We start from the raw sequence: 20,793 nt of genomic DNA, 5'->3' as shown, positions 1-20,793 counted from the left end.
TTTTTTCATGTGCAAATACTATATCAGCCAGTTTGTGTGTGCATAACATTACACAGAGCAGTGTCTTTATTCTGTAACCATTTTATATTGTGTAAGATTTCAGACCTCATGATCTGAAGACCGACACTGCATTAGAGATAATGCAAACTAATTATTAAATGGAACAATAGAAATGGTTGCAATAAAGAGAGTGAAATTTAGGTAGATCCACTCGAGCAAGCTTCCAAGATTTGTAGTTTCTGCACCAGATTCATTTCAAACCTACGTTTCATGTAGTAAGGTACAGAGTTCTAAGCTGTTCAGCAAACATCTCTCTAACTCAGCCAGCTTTCAGGTACTCCTGGAGGCTTAACTACAGCAGTAGTTGCTAGGTGATAAGTCTCTGTTTAGGCACATCCTCTTTGAACCAACAGATGAAAAAAATCCTCTCATGGCACAATTTCAGTTCCCGTAATTTCACACAACATAGAGAACCAATAATTTAGTTCTTTAGGCTTATTTATCATCAGGTAAAATCTGCGGGCAGGCCTTTGAAATGTAAAAGTGTGGTTGGCGTTAATTGCCAGAGTTCTGGCTGATCGCAAGTGGATGTGTCTGGGAGAGGTGGTAAAGGTCATGGCAAAAGTTGCTTTTTATAAGGGCAGTTATTGAGGAGGGGAGGAACATTACCTATACATGTTCTGAAGGCTTATGGGAGCGCTGGGCTGTGGTGATCACATGTTGGTGCTGCTCTCCTATACCCTCTGAATAAATGGCATAGGTTTGTGAGGTGTGTACTGGAAGTCAGGAATAATTTAGCTTTACCAATGTATCAGTTAATGCTGATTTGTTTCCTTTCTAAAATGCCTTGATCAGTTACCATTTATGGAAATCTTAGATTCCTAAATGTGGAGTCTATACTCCTAATTTTTGCAAATCTTGTAAAACACAAATCATGCATGATTCCTCACATAAAAAGGTGTGCGAGATTTAATTTTGTGGTTTCAAATTTTGTTCCATGAAATAAACAGTAATCAGCTTTGATTTTTTTAAAAGCAGTTTTGCATTGTATAGTCTTGCCAATGTAAGACTGTAACAAGATAAAATGGAGATGATCTGACCCTGGAGACATTCCATCCTAAGCTGTTATCAAGTAATATATTGACCATATTTTCCTGAATTTGTCCGTGGATTATGTGCTCAAACAATGCCATCTGAGTGATCTAGAAAAATATCTGGAATTATATATGTGTGCAGGTAAGATGGGGAAGTTTGTTCTGGAGCTCCCTTTCTGCAGGTATTTCCTTGCCTCTGTTCCTTCTGCTGTCTCCTTTTTCAATGCACAGCTGTTGGATCATGTCTTTTCAAGGATTAGTACTTCTAGTGGTCCTTCATCCCACCTGATGTGGTTTACAAACCAGAAACGTCATAACTGATTAACGATGTTGAAGATGATGCCATTTCAACTACATGCTTGAAACAGAAAGGTATGCGAAAGGGGCAGTGAAATGCCAAGAGGCCCCAATTGCAATCCCAGCCTCATTGCGCTGGCTGTTGTGCAAAAACCAGGCAGGTGCATTCGCTACCCAAAGTTCAACCCTGTTCTGAGGGCCCGCACAATCTTAAGGTGGTATCTGTACACTGAATGGTTCTTCCGGATAACATTTTGTCACATGTACGTGTGACATCAGTAGCTGCTTCTGTGAAATGCTGTGCCTGGTGTGCTCTGACATGAAAAGTTTTCAGAAGAAGATGAAATTTAAGCCACATGGTTTACTGTCCCTCCAATTGCAATAAAATGGAATTGAAGCAAATCTCCCATTAAAAAGAGAAAAAAAATGAAGATAATTATGGTTCCATTTAGTAAGCTTAAGATGAGCACTGATGCTAGAAACACAGACTTTAATGGCAGTTTTTGGATGGAAAGCAGAGAAACTAACATGCTTGGACACTTTGAACAGTATCTAATTAACATAAGATTAAATGGAATGCTAGGAACTCGTAATCACACACAGAAAAATAATCCTTTTTTTTTCTTTACTTTTTTTTTTCTTTTTCTTCCCCACATAGAACCTTTCCTGATGGCAACTCATTCCTTAGACTGTCTGAATAAAGAGCCCTGGGTTTTTACTATCATTATTCTTTTGGTCATACTTGTGACAAAACTGATCACACATCTTCAAGAAAGATTGAGAGAGGAGTTCTTCAACAGCTGTTCTCTTTCCACACCCTCACATTATTTCCAGCCTCCCTGGGCTGAGCTGGAATGCAATGGCTTTACCAAACAGCATTTGGTGATCTGGCCAATGGACTATGGACTATGTCCGCTTTTTCTGTTGCTAAGCCATAATGTTCCTACCAAGTGACAGCTACATAGAGAAGTTTCTAAGATTGGGCTGCAGAAATTATCCATGTTGCTCTGTTGGTCTGAATAAAATCACTATGTCTTCTTGGTAATGATTCTTATTCATACAGATTCAATACAATTTGGGACAACATATTCTAAACCACCACCAATTCTTGCAGCCATTCTCTGCTACCAGCTGCTGCTAATCCTGGGCTCAGTCAGTTGCCTTAGAAGCACCCTGTTGCTCTTGTGAGCTCTTATTTTGTCTCCTGACTAGATGCCACTACTTAGATCTTGCTTTCCTGAAGTATTCTTGCTGTAAAAACAACAACAAATTTATTGATAAACCAGATGAAAGAGAAGGGCTGAATAGAAAAACAAAAGAAACTTCTAGATGGATCCTTAATAATTCAGATCCATAATCCCTGATTCTGCCAAGTTTTCTTACATTTCATCTTGGAGGTTTAGATAAATGAAAGTCAAAATAAAGTACCATGAAACTTTGTGATTATGCTATGTATGGGGTTTCTGTGTTGATAATCACAGAATTCCTTTCAGATTTTTCATAGCAATTGTTTAACTTCTGTAGGGAAGCATCTGGTGGGACCTGGCTGGGATCACCCATTCATTTCTGCAGGCAGATGAAGAAAGACTTGGTGGTAATAGTCGACAGCATGTAAATGTTTGCCTCTGTGAACGTTGCTACATTTCTTGGTACATTTGCACTTTATTTCTGTTTCCCCTTTTCTGCAGAAGGGTTCAGACATCAGAGAAAAGATGGGGAATCTGCACGCTGTGAGTGTAACTTCCTGCCTGGGAGCAGAGATTGCCAAAGGAACAACGCTGACTCAACACAAACCCCAAAGGCTTTTCCTCCTCGACACTTCTAAGAGTTTGGACTGCTTGCCAAGTGGAAGGTGCCAGACTGAATATCTGCCATCTTCTGATTTTCTTTTCAATTTTTGGGCTGTGGCAGGGTCTTCTCAGACAAGCATGGTGGTGAAGCTGACCTTTGTATATTTTACTCTCTTTCAGCTTCTCCCAGCAGATTCTTGATAAGAGTCCTTCACCAAACACCAGTCTTTCGTTGGAACAGAAGTGGATTCTTTTCCACTGTTACAACTGCATTTGGTGCCTCCCGTTAGCTTTGGAGATGCTGGGACATTGTTCGTAGCAGAACCACAGGACGTTACATTTCTCCTGCCTAAGTGATAAATGACATTTTTCCATTGCACGTGACGCTCCCAAAAAGGAAGCAAAGAAAGTTGGAAAGCTGATGCAGCAGCGTCAAGCATTCCCATGCTGGGGAGTACTAGAACACTTTATTCCAGAGTCAATGTACTCATCTTGGCATATGTGTCGTAATTTACAGAACAATTGTCCATCTGTTTCTTTGTTGAGGCAGTCCTCCCTCTTTCCTCTTTCCTCAGCTCTCGTCGTCCTTCTCAGGCTCCCATCCTTTCCTTGGTTTCAGTCAGTGGCCTGCTGGTCTCACTATTTTCTCTCAGCATTGTGATTCTTGATCTGCTCTAATTCCTTGTGTACCTTTTTAGACCCACCCAGTGCGTCGTCCATCTGCATCTGAGTCGGAACAATAGAAGTAGGATCCCAGTTCACCATGTAGGTACCCGGAGTTTCTATTGCCTACAGTAGCAGCAATTTTCAGGGGAAGTCTTATTTTGGCTTCCATAGTTCATGGAAGACCTCCGAGTGCTGTTAATAGAATATTAGGGAAATTATCCCAAAGCAGCCTTTCCTGAAGGGGACTGAGATTTTTCGAAGGCCATATTTAAGAATACAAAAAGCATTGTAAACATACCCCAGGAATGAGTGCCTTTTCTCGTCCCTCCCCTCTACGTATTTCTAATTCTTTTACATGCCACAAAGGAGAGAGTTTTATTTCAAAGTAAACATCAGAATTTTTCAGTGTCTGAACAGTGTGTACTGCAGTGGGTGCAAGCTGTCATAGGCTAGATGGGTGAAAAATATGGCAGTATTCCTAATCAGTTTAGTTTTCCTCTCTAGCAATAATTGAAAACCCACCATTTTCTGGTGACAGATTTTTTTTCCCCCTGTAATTGTGTGGTTTCTTTTCAGAATTTCACCAATTGTTGCTGTCAGTTTGGGGATGTTGCTTCTGCTTATGTCAAGAATGGAGCAAAGGAAGGCACAGGTGCTTCTGGTAGTACACAGTCTTCTTCTGCAGCTTTTCTTTATGGAACTGCAGAAATAGAAAATTCAGTTCTTTCTAATTCCAAAGTCGTAGTTACTTGATTTGCATAGTTTTCTCAGCCAATTTTTCACAGTATTGCATTGCACTTTTTTTTAATCATTTATTGATTCATACAAGTCTTTTTCCTTTTTACTTTTTTTTTTTTTTTTTTTTTTTAACGTTTCCAGTAGAGAGACATTGATGCCACCTACTTCCCCAAAATAATGATAATGTTCCTGAATTGCAAGGTATGTTTCCAAAACTCTTCACTAAAATGTGACTTCTTAGAACTAATACATCCATGGAAAACAAAACTCTTTATTACAGTAATTAGCTTAGAAAGCAAAGTTTCATCATTGCAGTCAAAGGAATCATTACTTCAAAGTTACGTAGGTGACACGATCCGGTTCCTTATTTGCAGACCCAAACTTCCCTGTATCCGTCAAGTCGGAAAAGCTGAAAAGGATTTGTTAATCTGGGTCAGTGCAGAAGGGTTTTCTTACAAGGCACAAGTGTGGGCTTCAGCATCGCTTTGAGGTGAAGGGGAGAAAGGAATGAAACACCTGGCAATGGCTGTCTGCCTGCTCCTGGCTTTTCTCTTTTCCTTTAGCACCTCTCTTCAAGTGCCTGGTAAGTCTTTGTTCTCTGCGGAGCGTGAAGGTTTGCAAATGTGCTTTCTCATGCTTTCCTCACATCCTTCTTCACGGAGAGAGAGTGCAGTTTAGATCTGTTTGCAGCATGTGATTTGGAACAGTTTCATTCAGCTCCTAAATCCGCTGTTACCTGTATAGGCACTCTGTTTCCTTAATCTAGTTTTCGAGGAGGTGTTTGAGTGAGAGAAACATGCCAACAGGTGCGGGCATAGCCTAGGCAGTGCTGAGTCTTGAAAACCAGCCAGCTGAATGGGGACATAGCTGACCTGAAATTACTCCATTGGAGGGTAAATCAGCTCAGAGGTACAAGGCAGCGTCCTCTCAGCACACACAGGACCACTGGCTGATGTGCGCATTGATCTGGTGCTCTTGCATAACCAGCAGCACCAATCTAACCCACTATGGGAGAATTTCCTCTGTGCAAGTTTTTGGGCAAGATCGAGCTGGCCCTAACCCATCCCCTGCTAACCTGAAGCTCCACTGAAGAAGGAGAGCTGTGCCAGGGGAAATGCCATCTGGTTGTTCTGACCTTCAGCCCTTTATAGGAACATCACCAAGGCAGTTCGATGGCTCTCTGGCAGCCCCAGGATGCTGGGGTTATGACGCCCCATTTAAGTATTTCACTCCTGGCAGGAAAGCTTGGGTGGCAGTAAAGCTCAATGGCACAGCAGAGCAAGCTGGATGATGTTGCCGTCACTTAGAGGGGAGCTGAGGGTAAGGCCAGCAGCAAAAATATTCAAGGTTTGGAGCAGGCTGAAATTGTGCCCTGTTTTTGCGGTTGGTCTTTGGAAACAAGGCTGTGCTGTGCAGCACTTCACGTTTCTATTTACATTGCAGCTATTAATGGCACTTAGGACGCGTGGCTTAGCTGTGCTCCGGACTGAAGTGATGATGATGCAAGTTGTGGTTTCCCTCCTGAGAAATGCACAGGCTGAACTCCATGAAGAAATGACTTTTTGCACTGTTGCCGAAAATTTCCAAAATAATTAGCTAAAAATCGAAAACACTGCACCTGTTTGATGATCTGCAAACCATGATGTCATTCTGGGCCAAATATAAAAATGGTTGAATCTTGAGTGAAACCTTTTTAATAGCACTAAAGCAAAAAGCTTTTTTACTAGCAAAATTAAAACCTATCCAATATTCTGCACGGTGGTGAAAGTTTGAAATGTAAAAAGCTTTTTTATGGAAAATAACTGATGACATTTTTGATTAGCATTTTGAGAACAATGTGCTTTAAGGAAGGATGTGAAGACGAAAAAAAATTATCTTGAAAGTGCTGTATTTCCAGCTTCTGTATTGTGTGTATCTTAAGAACATTTTGATGAATGTCCTTCATACTGCTGATGAAACTCCCTGGATTTCTTTCTCTATTGACTCTGAATATTAATTTATTTGTTGTAGCAAGCTGTCAAATAGCAAGTAACTGACCTATTTCCTACTGCATCTCTCCTCAAATATTTGCATTCTGATTTTGCTTTATAGATAGCGGAAAATTTCTAATCTATAACGAAGACAGCAAGCTCTGTGCCCAAGCTCAGAACACTAGCTCGGTCATAACTGCCGCTTGTGACGAGCACAACGAGTTCCAGCAGTTCAGGTGGATCTCTGCCATGCAGCTGCTCAGCATGGGGATGAAGCTGTGCCTGGGAGCACTTGCCAAGGACGATGAGGTTGCCGTCACACTGGAAACCTGCAACAGGACGAATGAGCTTCAGCAGTGGGGATGTAGAAATGAAACCCTTGCAATTAAAGGCAATGATTTATTTCTCAACTATGGCAAAGGGAAGGGGAAGAAAATCAGGCTGTCCAAAGGAACAGGCAAAGGGAGCAGGTGGAAAATCCATGGAACCACAGACAGCGTGTGCTCCCGGCACTATGAGGGTGAGTACTGAAAATTAATCTCTATTTCTAGGTAACTTAGCTGCTCCTGTTTACAAAAACCATTCCACCTCCTGTTGGTCGTGCAGCCATCCTCATGGTACAGTGACATCAGTAATAGAGCTGACTACAGAGAGTACCAATGCAGTTCAAACAGGATTGTCCACTTTTCTGCTCATCTCAGAAAGTGTGTTTCTGTCAAATGAAAGAATAAAATGGCAAAGGCCTATGATGAAATCAAAAGGGAGAATGGGAATTCTTTTTGTACAGCAGCACGGGGAGGGAGTCTGTGACTGTTTCAAAACCAATCTGATCCTTTTGTGGAAGAAATGGTGAATTCTGTTATATTTAAATGTTTAATGTTGTTCTGATTTGGTTTGACCACGTGTTGTCATTAAGAAGTTAATTTCTGATTGACATAGTTGTGATCCTCTGCTGACAGTGTTTACCTGGTGTTTCTCAGTCCCAGCAAGAAGAAAAAGTAGAAGAAAGCAAAAAGGAAAGACAGCACTTTATTGTTTTAGAGTTCTGTAAGTCCTAACAACCTAGATAAGAAAACACTGGAGAGTTTGATCTCCTTTTCCTGCATTATTACCCCTCTTGGGTTACATAGACCTGTTATCCAGGTTCACGTGTCCAACCTCCTTTCTACCATGACACTGGTATGGTGGGAGGTTAAATAGGAAGGGATCATTTTTTTGCCCTGCCCTACGACAATTCTACCTGGAACGAATTGTACCATTATTTTGTTCAGATATGAGCAAGTTAGCCTGAGTAGAGATAGGACTGTCACTTTCCAGCAGAGTCACTTCTGAATTTAAAATATACCTTCCTCTGATGTAGAACAATAAAAAACATCCTAATACCTCCTTTCCAAGCCTCTTCAAACATACAGGGAAAAAAAAGAAGAGATCCTAAACATCATCTGAGGACAGAAATGTGTGTGTGATGGGAGAAGCTGAGTCATGAGCACTACTGTAACAGCAGTTCAGATAGAAACGAAAAGAAATGATTGACAGAAATTTGTCTGCGGGCCAAATCAAGGCTGTTTTAGAGTTAATTTTGAACATCTTGCCTCAACCATACCTAACTGGCATAACAACCTTGGAAAACCTTGTAGTAATGAAGTACTGACCTGCTTTCTCCACGTCAGCTCTTGTACAACTCAGCAGTGTCCACAGAGAGCTGCCTAGGAGCACACACTGTGGTCAACACCAGATGCCAACTGACTGCTTTTGATCTGTTTCTCTCCACAGATATGTATACACTGGGAGGAAATACTTTTGGTGCTCCTTGTGTGTTCCCTTTCAAGCTCAATGGTAAATGGTACGCGGAGTGCATCGCTCGGAGTGATGATGCAGACTCTCTCTGGTGTGCAACTTCTTCGGATTTTGATAAAGACCAACGTTTTGGATATTGCCCATTAAAAGGTAATTTATTCAGAAAGATTTCAAGAAAGGCATTCAGTAAAATTTTCATCCTCTCTCACAGTCAAAATCTGCTCAGGATGTGACAGTGGCATTGGACAGCAAGCTCAGTTCTGGCAAGCCTAGTTCACTGGTGAGCGGTGCGATACAGCCTGGGGTGCCTGCTCTGCCCTCTTACTGCTTCTCCAGTTGAGGAGAGGGCTCACTGGGCCTCCCAATACTGGTAGATGTGGAGAGTACTGTGAGGGTGGTGACTGGGACTGATGGAAAAAGGAAGAGAAACCGCTTAGGACTGGTTGAGAAGAAAGTCAGGGCAAATGAAAGGCAGAAAGAAGTGCAAGGGATGAGGCAGATGGGATAAGGGGCAAGAGGGGTCCCGAGGTAAGAAATGGATGTGGAGATCAAGATTTTATGTATGGGGAATAGGGAATAGATCAGTGAGTGGGTTAATGTGGACTGAACTGAGAGAGATGTAGATGAGATATAAATGGAAATGGACAGGATGAATGGAGAAAAATGAGATTTGTAAGGAGAAATAATTCATTATGTTATTAATGTATTATTAATATTGAACAGATAAAACATGTACGAGGTGCAAAACCTACCTACCAACAGTTACACTGTTTTAGTCTGCAATAAATATATATATTTATATATTTCTGTGTTAGCAAGTGTGATTATCTTGTCAAATTGCTTTTTCATATTTATAGACACCATCCACAAAGACTTTTGGAAAACAAATCCTTTGACAGGAACCTACTATCAGATAAACTCAAACTCACTTCTGACATGGCACCAAGCAAAGAAAAGCTGCCAGCAGCAGAATGCAGAATTGTTAAGTGTTACGGACCTTCATGAAGAAATGTTTTTATTAGGTAAAGGAAAAAAAAAAGTATTAACACGTTGATGCAGCTGTTTAAAATGAGCTTTAACATGGATACATATATTGACCTGTGAAAATACATTCAAGTGACAAGTTTTATTTGATATCTTATCAGAGGCATTTAATAACTTCATTTCTTTTGTACATGTAGGGCTCACTAATGATCTGGGTTTCAATGCCAAGCTCTGGACTGGTCTTGTCAATAGACTTAACAGTGGCTGGGAATGGACTGGGAGTAGTCCTTTCAGATATCTAAACTGGGCTCCAGGTGAGTGTGCTTATTTGAAATGATGATCGGTACTTGGGCCAAAATTCTCTTCTCTTCCCTGAATTCCTGTTATCTAATTCCTTTGGTTTCACAGAATTTTTGCAGGTTACAAAAGATTATGATAGAAGTAGGGTATTGCAATAATAAGTAATATTGCAGGTCACACCTGAGATGGATCATCATTAATTCTGAATTTCCCAGAAAAAACAGATAGCTCAACCAAAAAAAAAGAAAAGTATTTTCAACAAGTATTTGCACCTCATTCAATGTTTGATTTTTCACCTACAGCTTTCTCACCACAATTATTATTCAAACAAAACAAAAACCTCATGAACAATGATATAAAGAAAATTTAATGAGAGAAAATTTTAAGATAAACATCACATAAAATATACTTTAATTGTTTTTCTCATGTATTGATTATGACCTTTATGTGATAAACTTTGCTATCTTAATGTTTCCACTATATTTCTTAGGATCTAATTCACCATTGTGCATGTTGCCACATTATATATTTTCGTAATAGCAGTTGTGGCTACAGGGAAATCCAAAGGGCAAGTACTCACATGGAATTAAATATGTATTTCATGTCCAGTGTTTAACAGCACAGGACGATGAATTTTTAGCAGTATTACCAACCCATAGGGAATGCCTTAGCTGAGCTTTTATAAAGTGTTTTTCTGTATGCTGCAGTATTTCAAACACACTGAATTTCTGCTTAAACAGTGCATGTGATAAGAGGGGTAAGTCTCATTAGTGCTGGCTCATTTGTGCCCCCTCACCATCTCTCTTGGGAATTATCACTCTGAAGAATAATATACCAGGGGCTTTGTTGCTGTGAAATACTTGCACATTCCTTCCTGTGGTGAGACGAACATTTTCAACATTAACAGAGAGATTCTCTGTATATTTTGCCTCTTTCCTAAAGGAAATCCCTCTGTGGAACCTATAAAAATGTGTGGGACATTCCAAGGCAGGAATGGCAAATGGGAAAACCAGGCCTGTGATCGGAAACTGGGATATATTTGCCAAAAGAGAAACTCCTCCACCGTGGATTCTTCCACTATCGCCTCAGGTATGATGGTCAACAAATAAGTCTATTTTTATATGAGTGAGAAATACTGGGCAAGTGCCATGTATGAAATGACATGGTCAAAATTGTTGCACTTGCTGACCTGGGAGGACTTTCATTTTCCTGTTCATTTTAAAGATGTTGTCTAAAAGTTGTTCAACCAAAGATCATTTTGAAAAGAACCCAGGTTACCAAAGAAGGTAGGATCACACATTAAGTCGTGTGATCCAGATGGCAAAATACTGCTGAATATTCTGTGCTCTGCAAAACACACTAACGACATGTCTTGCAAAAAGGTGTGAGCCAGAGTTCAGGCTCCCTCTGCCCTATCTGACAGTTCCTGCTCTGTTCCAAAAAGAAAAAGTCAGATCTCGGGGCTGGAACTTTTTCCCAATTGAGTGCCCTCTTCACCTGAGGCAAGGTAGTCTTATTTATGGGAAGAGAATGGTTAGCACTTACTTCACCTGGGAATTCCCAGTGAGCTACTAGCTCTACCATAATTCCCTCAACAATACATATAAAATAGTATATAAGTTTATTCATTGGCTTGGGGGATGAATGGCACATCATCCTATATACTATGGCTGCATCCAGACACCTTACTGACCTGTGCTGACTTCCAGACCATGCCAGGATGTTGTCTAGGGGAACGCAAGCTTGCACAGGGCAAAAATGTGTCCGGGGACTGTGATTAAAATTGAACAATGTGGCTGATCACTTGGTGGGTGCACATCCCGCCCTCTTCAATATACAATATAGGTGTAGACAATGTGAACCTTCAAGGAAGTGGAAGGTGCTTGATGACACTAAATTCACACCAAGACATACCTTCTGAAGGAAGCGCACTGCATTTGTGTGCAGCTGGCATTTCTAACATGTCTGGTACAACAAGAACATATCTGGGCCTTCTTGTATATGGTTTGGGCTGTGCAGGAGCTCAAAGTGGCTGCCAAGCACTTGGTGTTTCCAGAGAAAACCAGAGAATCTCCACAATTCACCAAGACAGAGTTTCTGGGTAGGAAAAGAGGTCCCATGTTGGAAAACATGGCTGTACCCAGCGCATCATGGATTTAACATAGAGTTGTACCCTGCAAGTTTCCGTGCCAAATTAATTAGTATTAATTTCATTTTGTAAAAAGAGCTTTTGGGTAGCTCCCGGTACAATATTGTACTGATGGAAAAATCTGTTTTGCATTCTTTGTGATCTTCCCAGCTTTGTTTGTCTTCTTTACCAGTATGTACTCCAATATCTCAGATGTCAGTTCAGGTAATTTTCTTTTTGATGGACAGAAAGCACTGAGCAGGGCTGCTCACTAATTGTTTGAAATATTTTTTTAGGTGACATTAAGCCTGTTAAGTGCCCCAGAGAATGGGTGGCCTATATAGGCCATTGCTACAGAATTTACAGAACACCCAAAATATGGAAACAAGCCCAGTCATCTTGTAGAAAAGAAGACGGAGACCTGACGAGTATTCATAATATTGAGGAATACAGTTTTATAGTGTCTCAGCTTGGGTACAGTGAGTATTTCTACATTTTTTTTTTTTTTTTAAATCTGGAATTATACTGTTTCCACTACTCATTTAATCATTTTATTCATGATTTTTTTTTTAAACTCCTTGTTCAGTCAACTGTAGATGTGAGACAGGATTGCTCCATTTTAAGACAAACCAATGCCAACAATTAACTTTGTGTTTCCAGAGCCAGATGATGAGCTGTGGATCGGTCTAAATGACTTCAGGTTTCAAATGTATTTTGAATGGAGTGATGGGACACCTGTGACATACACCAAGTGGCATCACAACCAGCCGACCCATACAAGAAATAAGGCAGACTGCATTGTTATGAATGGAGAGGTACAACTCCTTCTTTCCTTCTCTCCTTCATGCTTTCTTTAGTCTTTTGTGTCCTCCAAAAGGGAAAAGTCTGTAACAAAAAAAAAAAAAAAAAAAAAAGGGGACAAAGGTTTTAAATGTTTTTAGGAATTTAATTTGATTCAGAAAGTCTTAGTGAGGAGGAAGACTGGAGGCCAGATTTAGGAAGACGGTATGGTGGAGATGGTGGAGCACAGGAAGTAACACACTGTGCTGAGACTTGGGCTGCTTTCTAATAGTTGCAACAAATCTCCCATCTGAAGTTGGTTGAAGTAACTCAACTTCTGCATTCAACATGGCTGATCATAACTGCATAGTGTTGTTGTTGGAATAGGGACTTTCTTATGTTTCCCCTAAAGCATCAACACATACATATTTTAGCTATTCTGGAAGCTCATATTACTGGAAGCACAAAAAAAATGGTTTAAAAAATTACAGCCTGTTTTATCCTCACTTTAAAATGACATAACACTATTGAGACAGACAAATAATATATTTTTCACATTTTATTTTTAATTTCTCCAGCACTTCTTGCTATGGTAGTCTGGGTAGATGAACATACTGTTACATATGTGTGTATATGTATTGGTGAGAATAGGGTGGAACAGACCATTCCCTTACTTTTCTCATTAGCCGGTGAACCTTTAATACATGCAGCCCTAATTCTCACACCTCTGAGGAAATGTGGCCCTCTATTTGTTGCGTTCCCTGTTTGGGAGGTTTGGAGAAATTTTCAAGGTGTGGAAATGCTGAAATAACCTCAGCCATATGACGAGAGAAGTGGTAGTGATAATGATAATGGTAAATATTCCTGTTGGACCTGGATTTTCCCTAGATTTCACTTCTCTTTGTTGTTTCTTCTTACCATGCCCAGGATGGAGCTTGGGCTGACAGTGCTTGTGAAACAAAACTTGGTTACATCTGTAAAAGAAAACCTTTGGCAGAAGAATCAGGGGAAGCTGAGGTTACTTACCCGGGCTGCCAGAAAGTAAGTGTAAAAGAAAAGCAGTGAAGGGTAATTGCATCTCACTTTCACTTCCATGATGGTAAGTATCATAGACACCAATTATTTTGACTGTTCTTTGTGGAACAATTCATATTATTGATACTTCTCAGATTAACGGGGATGTTTTTTATTTCTTTATTTAAATAAAATTTAGGATCACTGCTCTTTTTTTCTCGGCTACATGTGCACTTCACTCAGCTCTTGCCGTGCGGAGCTGGTCACTTCACCCATGCCAGCACGTTATGTTTTCATGCTCTATCCCACGGGTTGCACACAGCCGTCTCAGTTCAATCAACCCATCCTGCCAGGAGGGAGGAATATCTGAGCCGACTATGTTGCAGGTTGTTTGCAGCATGGTTTCTTGCAACAGCTGCACGTACACAACAACGTAGCAGAGCAGGCTTTACGGGAGGAGCTGCATGGTGACTGTGAGCATGCTTTCCAGCTCCAAGCTGCAACAACCATGGCCCGTTACTCACAAAGGCCCCTTTTAAGGGGCAATGAACAAGGCTATGTTTGATTATCCTCTCCATTTTGTCTCATGGCTTCTGAGGCTGATTTTGGCTTGGGCTCTGGTGTTAATGGGGCTTTTAGAAGTGCGCTGTGGTGGGCAATCTGACATCCCCCCTTGCGTCTCTGCTGTTTGCACTGGCAGGGCTGGATGAAACACGGCTTTTACTGTTACTCCATTGGGCAGTTACCAGCAACATTTTCAGAAGCAAAACAAATCTGTGAAGAAAATAAAGCTCACCTGGCTTCTGTGACTGACAGGTATGGAAATGTAATTCTTATCCTTTCAGACATGAAACCAAACCAAAAATTCATCTCTTCCCACTTTGCAGTTATTAACGGTGTCCAGTGCGATACCACCCCTGTGGTGGAAAATATACAGTAGAATTGAGTAAATGTTACAAAATAAAAGAGGGGATGGTATGTCATCACTGTTCAAGCCACAGCTGCTACTCCCCTACGCTCTCGTTGACCCCAAGAATTAAAAATTTGAGTCAGCCCCTAACAACCCCAAATTGCCAGACTGTTTTAAAACTCATTGAATTAAAACTAAACAGATAAATATGGAACTATTTACTTCTTGAGAATATGAGTTTTTCAGACTTTTCTTTGTAACAGGGAGATCTGAAAAATTACAGTTTTTAGAATAAAAGTAATTTTTTTTTCCTAGACTAAAAAAATTTAAAAATCTAAGCCTTATCTTGAATCTCATTAAAATACTGTATCATTTATTTGTGCAGAATGAAAAACACAAATGCATTAACCCAGGTATCATTTGGTTTACGCTGTTCATTGTACACTACAAAGGGAGAGTAGAATCACTTTAAATTCTAAACAGATTTACATTACAAAATTGTAAAATAAACTTAATTTATGTAATAATAAGACCTATAAAATACAGACCATTATGCTTGCTTCAACCCATGCTTATTTTTCCAACATATTAACAATTCTTCTTAATTTTACCACATTTGCTACAATGAACTGTTTGAAGAAATGGGAAATTGTGTTCATACTTTACTTTAGTGCTTATTCTTCACAGATATGAACAGGCTTTTTTGACTTCTGTAATTGGATTTAATCCAGCAAAACATTTCTGGATTGGCCTCTCAGACACGGAAGAGGAGGGGACATTCAAGTGGGCTAGTGGGGACGCGGTCATCTTCACCCACTGGAACGTAGGAATGCCAGGTAGGCACTGCAGGGCAGCAGCACCTCCATGACCAGGGATGCAGAATTTCTGCTATGGGGAGCCAGAAAGTTGGAGTTTAGAAGCTGGAGAGTGGTTTTGAAGCTCTTCTGCCATAAATGTGCAGAAACAACCAGGCAACTTCTGTTTGTGCTGAAGTGGTTGAGTTGGGTATTGTAGTAGCCCATCCAAGAGGTCACCTGAGATTGCAGGCGTCTGCTGATATCATTCACTATTTATTATCTGGTGGTTTTGATATTTTGGTGAGTCATAGTAAGTCACAGTACAATAGAGAAGGAATTTGTTTATAAATTAATTCAAATGCATGTGGACTACTGGCATCCAAACACAATGAGGACAGGTACCTTTTAAATAGGTATCATATTTGCATATTTGGGGGGTTGGACCCTATGATCTCTTGAGGTCCCTTCCAACCCCTACAATTCTGTGATTCTATGATATGCTTTGAAAAGATGCAGCTATTTATCAATAAGGTTTAAAAAATTTTGTCTTTCATGAAGGAAGGGAGCCAGGCTGCGTGGCCATGAGAACAGGAACTTCAGCTGGATTATGGGATATTCTCAACTGTGGAGAAAAAAATATGTTTCTGTGCAAGCAGCTGGTGGAGGGAGTGACCCCTCCACCCCCTCCAACAAATCCCCCCCTCCCGTCCTGCCTGGAGGGATGGCATTCTGTTCCTCAGAGCAGCTTTTGCTTCAAAGTAGGTGTTTAACGTCTGAAGGCAAGCAATTGTCATTTCAATAAAGAATGTGTTCTGTCTGTGCATGGAAGGTGGATTTTACCCTGCTTACCTGATCAGTAGTATGCAGTAACGCGTCTCCAGCCATGCCTGCGTGGTGAGGCCAGGTGGTGCTGCAAAGTGGTGTATGCAGGTGGAATTGAAGTTTGGACCACAGGGACTCTGAGATGATGGGAAAGGCAGAGTTGTGATAACCAAATTTGCTAGGTGACATCACAAGTACGGTGGCACAACTAAAATAAATGGCAAGTGATAAAACTTGAGGCTGAGAGACCAGAAGAAAGACAGAATGCTGTTTCTAAATTTCTGTTTGAGAAACTTTCCGAGACAGTTTGTAACTGCCCACTTTTCACAGATTTTTCAGAGAGGACGGGAGAAGATGGAAACATGGTTTGGAGCAAGAGATTTTTGCAGAGCCATTGGAGGAGATCTGGCATGTGTTCACAGTGAAGAAGAACAAAATCTAATAGCTGGCATGTAAGTATCTGCAAAATCCACTGTTTAGGAAAGAAAACATTTAAAAAAATGACCTTTCTATAAGACATAAAGAATTTCTGGTGATCAGTTTCTACTTTGGAAAGACAATATGTATTTTTGCAAAGTGGCAGAACTAAACAGCTGGAGAGAGATGAGAAAAGGGCTCCTTGGCAGGCCTCTGGGTAGATGCGTCTATGTGTGGAAGTAGCCTGAATATATAAAAATGAAAGAAGCATCAGCAAAATTGGTTTAAACTGAGTTTAGTTCAAAAAGAGAAACCTGATCTTTTTAGCTCATTTGTAATTGACAAGTAGATGGAATAGTCTTGATTAAAGGAATACTCTGTGCTGTGAAAGGCGCAATTCTTTCTTTAGTTATGGGAAAAAAATGGAGACTAAGGGAAGCCAGACCTATTGATGTTTTTATATAAATGTTTAACTCAAGCATATGACTACAGGCACGTCTAAGTTTGGATGCCTAAGTTTCTTTGGGTGACTAAGACCTTCAAATATATTTTCACTTAACTCAGAATTTATGGTATTGTGATATCTATGATCCTCCCTGTGCAGCTCTCCGTGTCCCTGTTTCCTGCCATGTGCAGTGCCAGAGTGTTTATCTCTACATAAAAATGGAATGATTACTTTATATGAATGTCTCAAATGGTACTTCAAGTACCAAAACACTGAGAATGTAATGATATATATTTTCCATCTCTGTTTCACACTGTGATTGTGATATTTGTGCATAATCATTCAGGAAGAGAGATTATCTTCACTTGTCTTACTGGATGGGTTTAAGTGCTTTGGACTCTGATGGAGGATTTACATGGAGTGACGGCTCACCAGTGAGTAAATAATCTCTAGTTCCAGCTTTTTTTGCTCATGCTCCATAATATCTTGGCAGACAGGTACAAACAACAAGTGAGTATAAGTCTTAACTTCCCAGTCGCACTCTACAAATTAGTTTTTATCTTATGTTAGTTCACAATCCCACACAACAGTTACATTTTTTATAGCAATGAAATACCATCACCAAAGATGGTGATACTTATAAGAATAATCTTATTTACTTACAGTAATACTTATTGTCTCTCTTGGTTTTAGCAGTTCTGGTTGTACCAATCTTTATATTCCCGTTTGTCATTCACTGTTAGAAATAACTGTATATCTAGTCAAGCTGAGCTTTGTGGCCCTTGCCCTCTGACATAGCAAGGCAAGGCCCAAGTCTGCACTTATGGATTTCTCAGGTTGAAACATCAGAGCAGAATAATCAACCTGGGAATCAGAGGAAGATTCTTAGATGTTTCTTTCTAGACCTTAACAGGACAAGTTCATATCTCCTGATAAAAATAAGGACAACTTATTGTCTTACTAGCATGGCTTATAGATAGGCAGCAAGATCATCGTGCTATACAATGGTCAGGTCCTTTTCCTTACAGGGTCTGGCACCAAAGCATAAGACGGATCATGAAATCAAATGAAGTACATTCTTCTTTAACAAGATAATATAAGACAATTGTTTTGTTTCAGAAGAAAATACTAACAAAGTTGTATTTCCACTATAGGTAAATTTTGAAAAATGGGCAAATGGAGAACCAAACAATTATGATGGAAATGAAAAATGTGGAGTGTTTAATGGCTACAATGATATGAACTGGAATGATTTATTTTGTGAACATATGCAGGACTATGTTTGCCAAATAAAAAAAGGTAAGATGACTTTTTTTTTTTTTTTCCTTCGGAAGTGTTTAGAAAAGGTTAAGAACATCCTTTCCATGTCAAACCAGAATGCTTGCATGCAGTAAAGCTAGGTATGCCATCAAGTACAATGAAACACAGTACATTTCAATTTAAATAAAAGCAGCTGAAAACAATGAATTCGTTCATGAGATACATGTGTAAGTTTACAATGTACATGCAGCATGTTGAGGAAGTGAAATCAGGTAGCCTAAATCATGCATAGTTTCTGTAAGCTTAACTTGTGTTGGTTCTAACATGGTAGTTTGCTGAGTGTAACACTTTTTTTTCCAGATATTTTTAGAAATTCTCCGAAAAAAAAAAATAAACAGAGTAACCTCTAGGATTTGTTTTACTGATAGGATTTAAAATCCTAACAATGTAATAAATATATTTAATTGAGAGATGTAATATACTCAGATATCGATTTATATTGCAGGAGCATCGTTGAAACCAGAGCCTACATACACATTCGGTAAGTCTTGTACTTCTACTAACAGAAAGAAGTTTTCATATGATGACGTTAATGTCTATTACAGACACTCTGCTTAATGATTTATCTTGCAGATTATGAATATATTGTTAGCGAAGATGACTGGATAATATATAATCATAAGGAATACTACTTTAGCAAGGAAGCAATGGCTATGGAAAAAGCGAGGGACTACTGCAAGAAGAATGGTGGTGATCTTGCCATCATTGAGGGTGAAAGTGAAAGAACATTTCTTTGGAAATATGTAAGAAACTTGCTTTACTTCAAAAATGCACAGTTCTGTCCTGCACTGAATACCTTTTTCACCTGGCTTCTGAAATATTAGAAAGTGGTCTCCATCATAAAAAAACAGTGCCACCTTTCATGGGCCTATCTAATTAGAAGCTTTACCATGACCATTATTTTGACAAAAAATTGCTACATGTAGACAAATCCTCAGTTTCTTTGCAAGAGCACTCCCAGAGTGTAACTTTCAAAAACCCCGTTCTGTTTATTTGAAAGCTAGTTACTGAGTTTGTTTTCCACCTCATTCTCTTAACAGAATTCCAAAAAAAAAAAAAAAAAGCTTTTTTCCTCTTTTTGTCAAAATAGATTTCAGATTTTCAATAAAAAATTAAGCCAGACTACTTTCTAATAGGAAGTGAATAACCTGGTGATGATAGTCTATTGCAAATAGTTTGAAAACAAATATGATTCCTTCCTGTCTTCCACATGACTAAGTACTAAACCATTTGCTTGTAACGTTTTGGCAAATTCTCACTATATTTTCCTAAATCTCTTAAAAATACTGCTTTATTTTATAACCTGCCTAAGAGTTTTTTTTTTTTTTTAATCTTGTTAACACAGTATTTTACTCCATTTCTTTTTCATCCCATTCTGCTTTCATTTTTATTTAAATAATAGAAGTTGGATGAGAATTTTACATTTTGCAGTTCAAGAACATAATCCCAGTGAATCCCTGCACACCGCATACTGTGTAACTGTACAACTAAAACTAAAGTATTTTTAAGTACTTGTTTATTTGAAATGTGTTATTTTTGCATATCACTGAAACTTTTTATTCTTATTTTTATTTTTTTTTTTTTTATTTTATGTTTGTGTATTTAGATTTTCTATAAAGATTGGGGAAATAACTTCTATATTGGCTTAAGTGTGAGCCTTGATAAGACATTCCGGTAAGTGAAAATATTAAGTTTGTCAGACTTATACATCAAGTGTGAATATTTGGCATGGCTGTCTGTAAGAGACTGGTCAGGTTCAATGACTGACCAAATTTGTCTACAGCCATATTTTGGCGTAAAGGTTTAAAATACAATTATCATCCTTAGGATAACAGTTCCTCCATGATGTTTTCATTATCTATTTCCCTATCTATTTCCCCTTCTTCTAGTTCTAAGCCTTTTTTTTTTTTTTTTTTTTTTGTGAGGGCATGTTCACTCGGTCATTGCAGTGTTATCCCCTTTTCCTTGTTAGACAAGACATAAAATAGGTTGGAGGTCTCTAGGGATGTTCCAGATGGTACTTGAAGACATTACTGAATATTCAGATGATCAACACCTTCCTCCCCCTTCACCTACTGCCTTTTTCTAGTGTCTTTTCCTGGGATTTCAAGCTTGGTAAGATGAGTCTCAGCCTCTTCATTTCTCTGAATTTCAGCCTTTCTTGTAACCTCTCAGGATGTCTTTCTTGTCCACAAGGCACAGAGGTTCATCCCTGTGGAGCTGAGACAGTCTTATCCCCTGGAGCTTCTTCTCTCCAGTTTTCCTGTAGGCCTCCTTTAGGTACTGCCAGGCCACTATAAGGTCTCCACGGAGCCTTCTTTTCTCCAGGCTGAACAACCCCAACTCCCTCAGCCTGTCTTCACAGGAGAGGTGCTCCAGCCCTCTGATCATATTCATGGCCTTCCTCTGGACGCATTCTGGTCCATGTCCCTCTTGTGCTGGGGGTCCCAGAGCTGAACGCAGCACTCCAGGTGGGGTCTCACAAGAGCAGAGCAGAGGGGGAAAAATCCCCTCCCTCGCCCTG

General features: G+C 39.6%; 1 protein-coding gene across 1 annotated transcript in view; it reads left to right on the top strand.

The window, feature by feature from the left end:
• The first annotated feature begins 4,457 nt into the window (after positions 1-4,457).
• LOC308190573 (macrophage mannose receptor 1-like) overlaps positions 4,458-20,793 on the top strand; it is a 33,237-nt gene continuing 16,901 nt past the window's right edge. Inside the window, exons 1-18 of the mRNA XM_080582141.1 lie at positions 4,458-5,168; positions 6,677-7,075; positions 8,329-8,502; positions 9,210-9,374; positions 9,534-9,650; positions 10,579-10,725; positions 12,061-12,243; positions 12,425-12,579; positions 13,472-13,585; positions 14,259-14,374; positions 15,156-15,304; positions 15,824-16,023; positions 16,418-16,539; positions 17,296-17,383; positions 18,104-18,248; positions 18,715-18,750; positions 18,843-19,012; positions 19,876-19,943. Coding sequence (XP_080438267.1) covers positions 5,093-5,168; positions 6,677-7,075; positions 8,329-8,502; positions 9,210-9,374; positions 9,534-9,650; positions 10,579-10,725; positions 12,061-12,243; positions 12,425-12,579; positions 13,472-13,585; positions 14,259-14,374; positions 15,156-15,304; positions 15,824-16,023; positions 16,418-16,539; positions 17,296-17,383; positions 18,104-18,248; positions 18,715-18,750; positions 18,843-19,012; positions 19,876-19,943 — 2,624 coding nt within the window. The 5' untranslated portion in view covers positions 4,458-5,092. The remainder of the gene's footprint in view (positions 5,169-6,676; positions 7,076-8,328; positions 8,503-9,209; positions 9,375-9,533; positions 9,651-10,578; positions 10,726-12,060; positions 12,244-12,424; positions 12,580-13,471; positions 13,586-14,258; positions 14,375-15,155; positions 15,305-15,823; positions 16,024-16,417; positions 16,540-17,295; positions 17,384-18,103; positions 18,249-18,714; positions 18,751-18,842; positions 19,013-19,875; positions 19,944-20,793) is intronic.

The sequence above is a fragment of the Anser brachyrhynchus genome, assembly GCF_964034855.1.
Source record: "Anser brachyrhynchus genome assembly, chromosome: 2".
Taxonomy (NCBI): domain Eukaryota; kingdom Metazoa; phylum Chordata; class Aves; order Anseriformes; family Anatidae; genus Anser; species Anser brachyrhynchus.
Note: the sequence above shows the minus strand (reverse complement) of the source record. Positions and strands in the feature narration are given on the sequence as shown.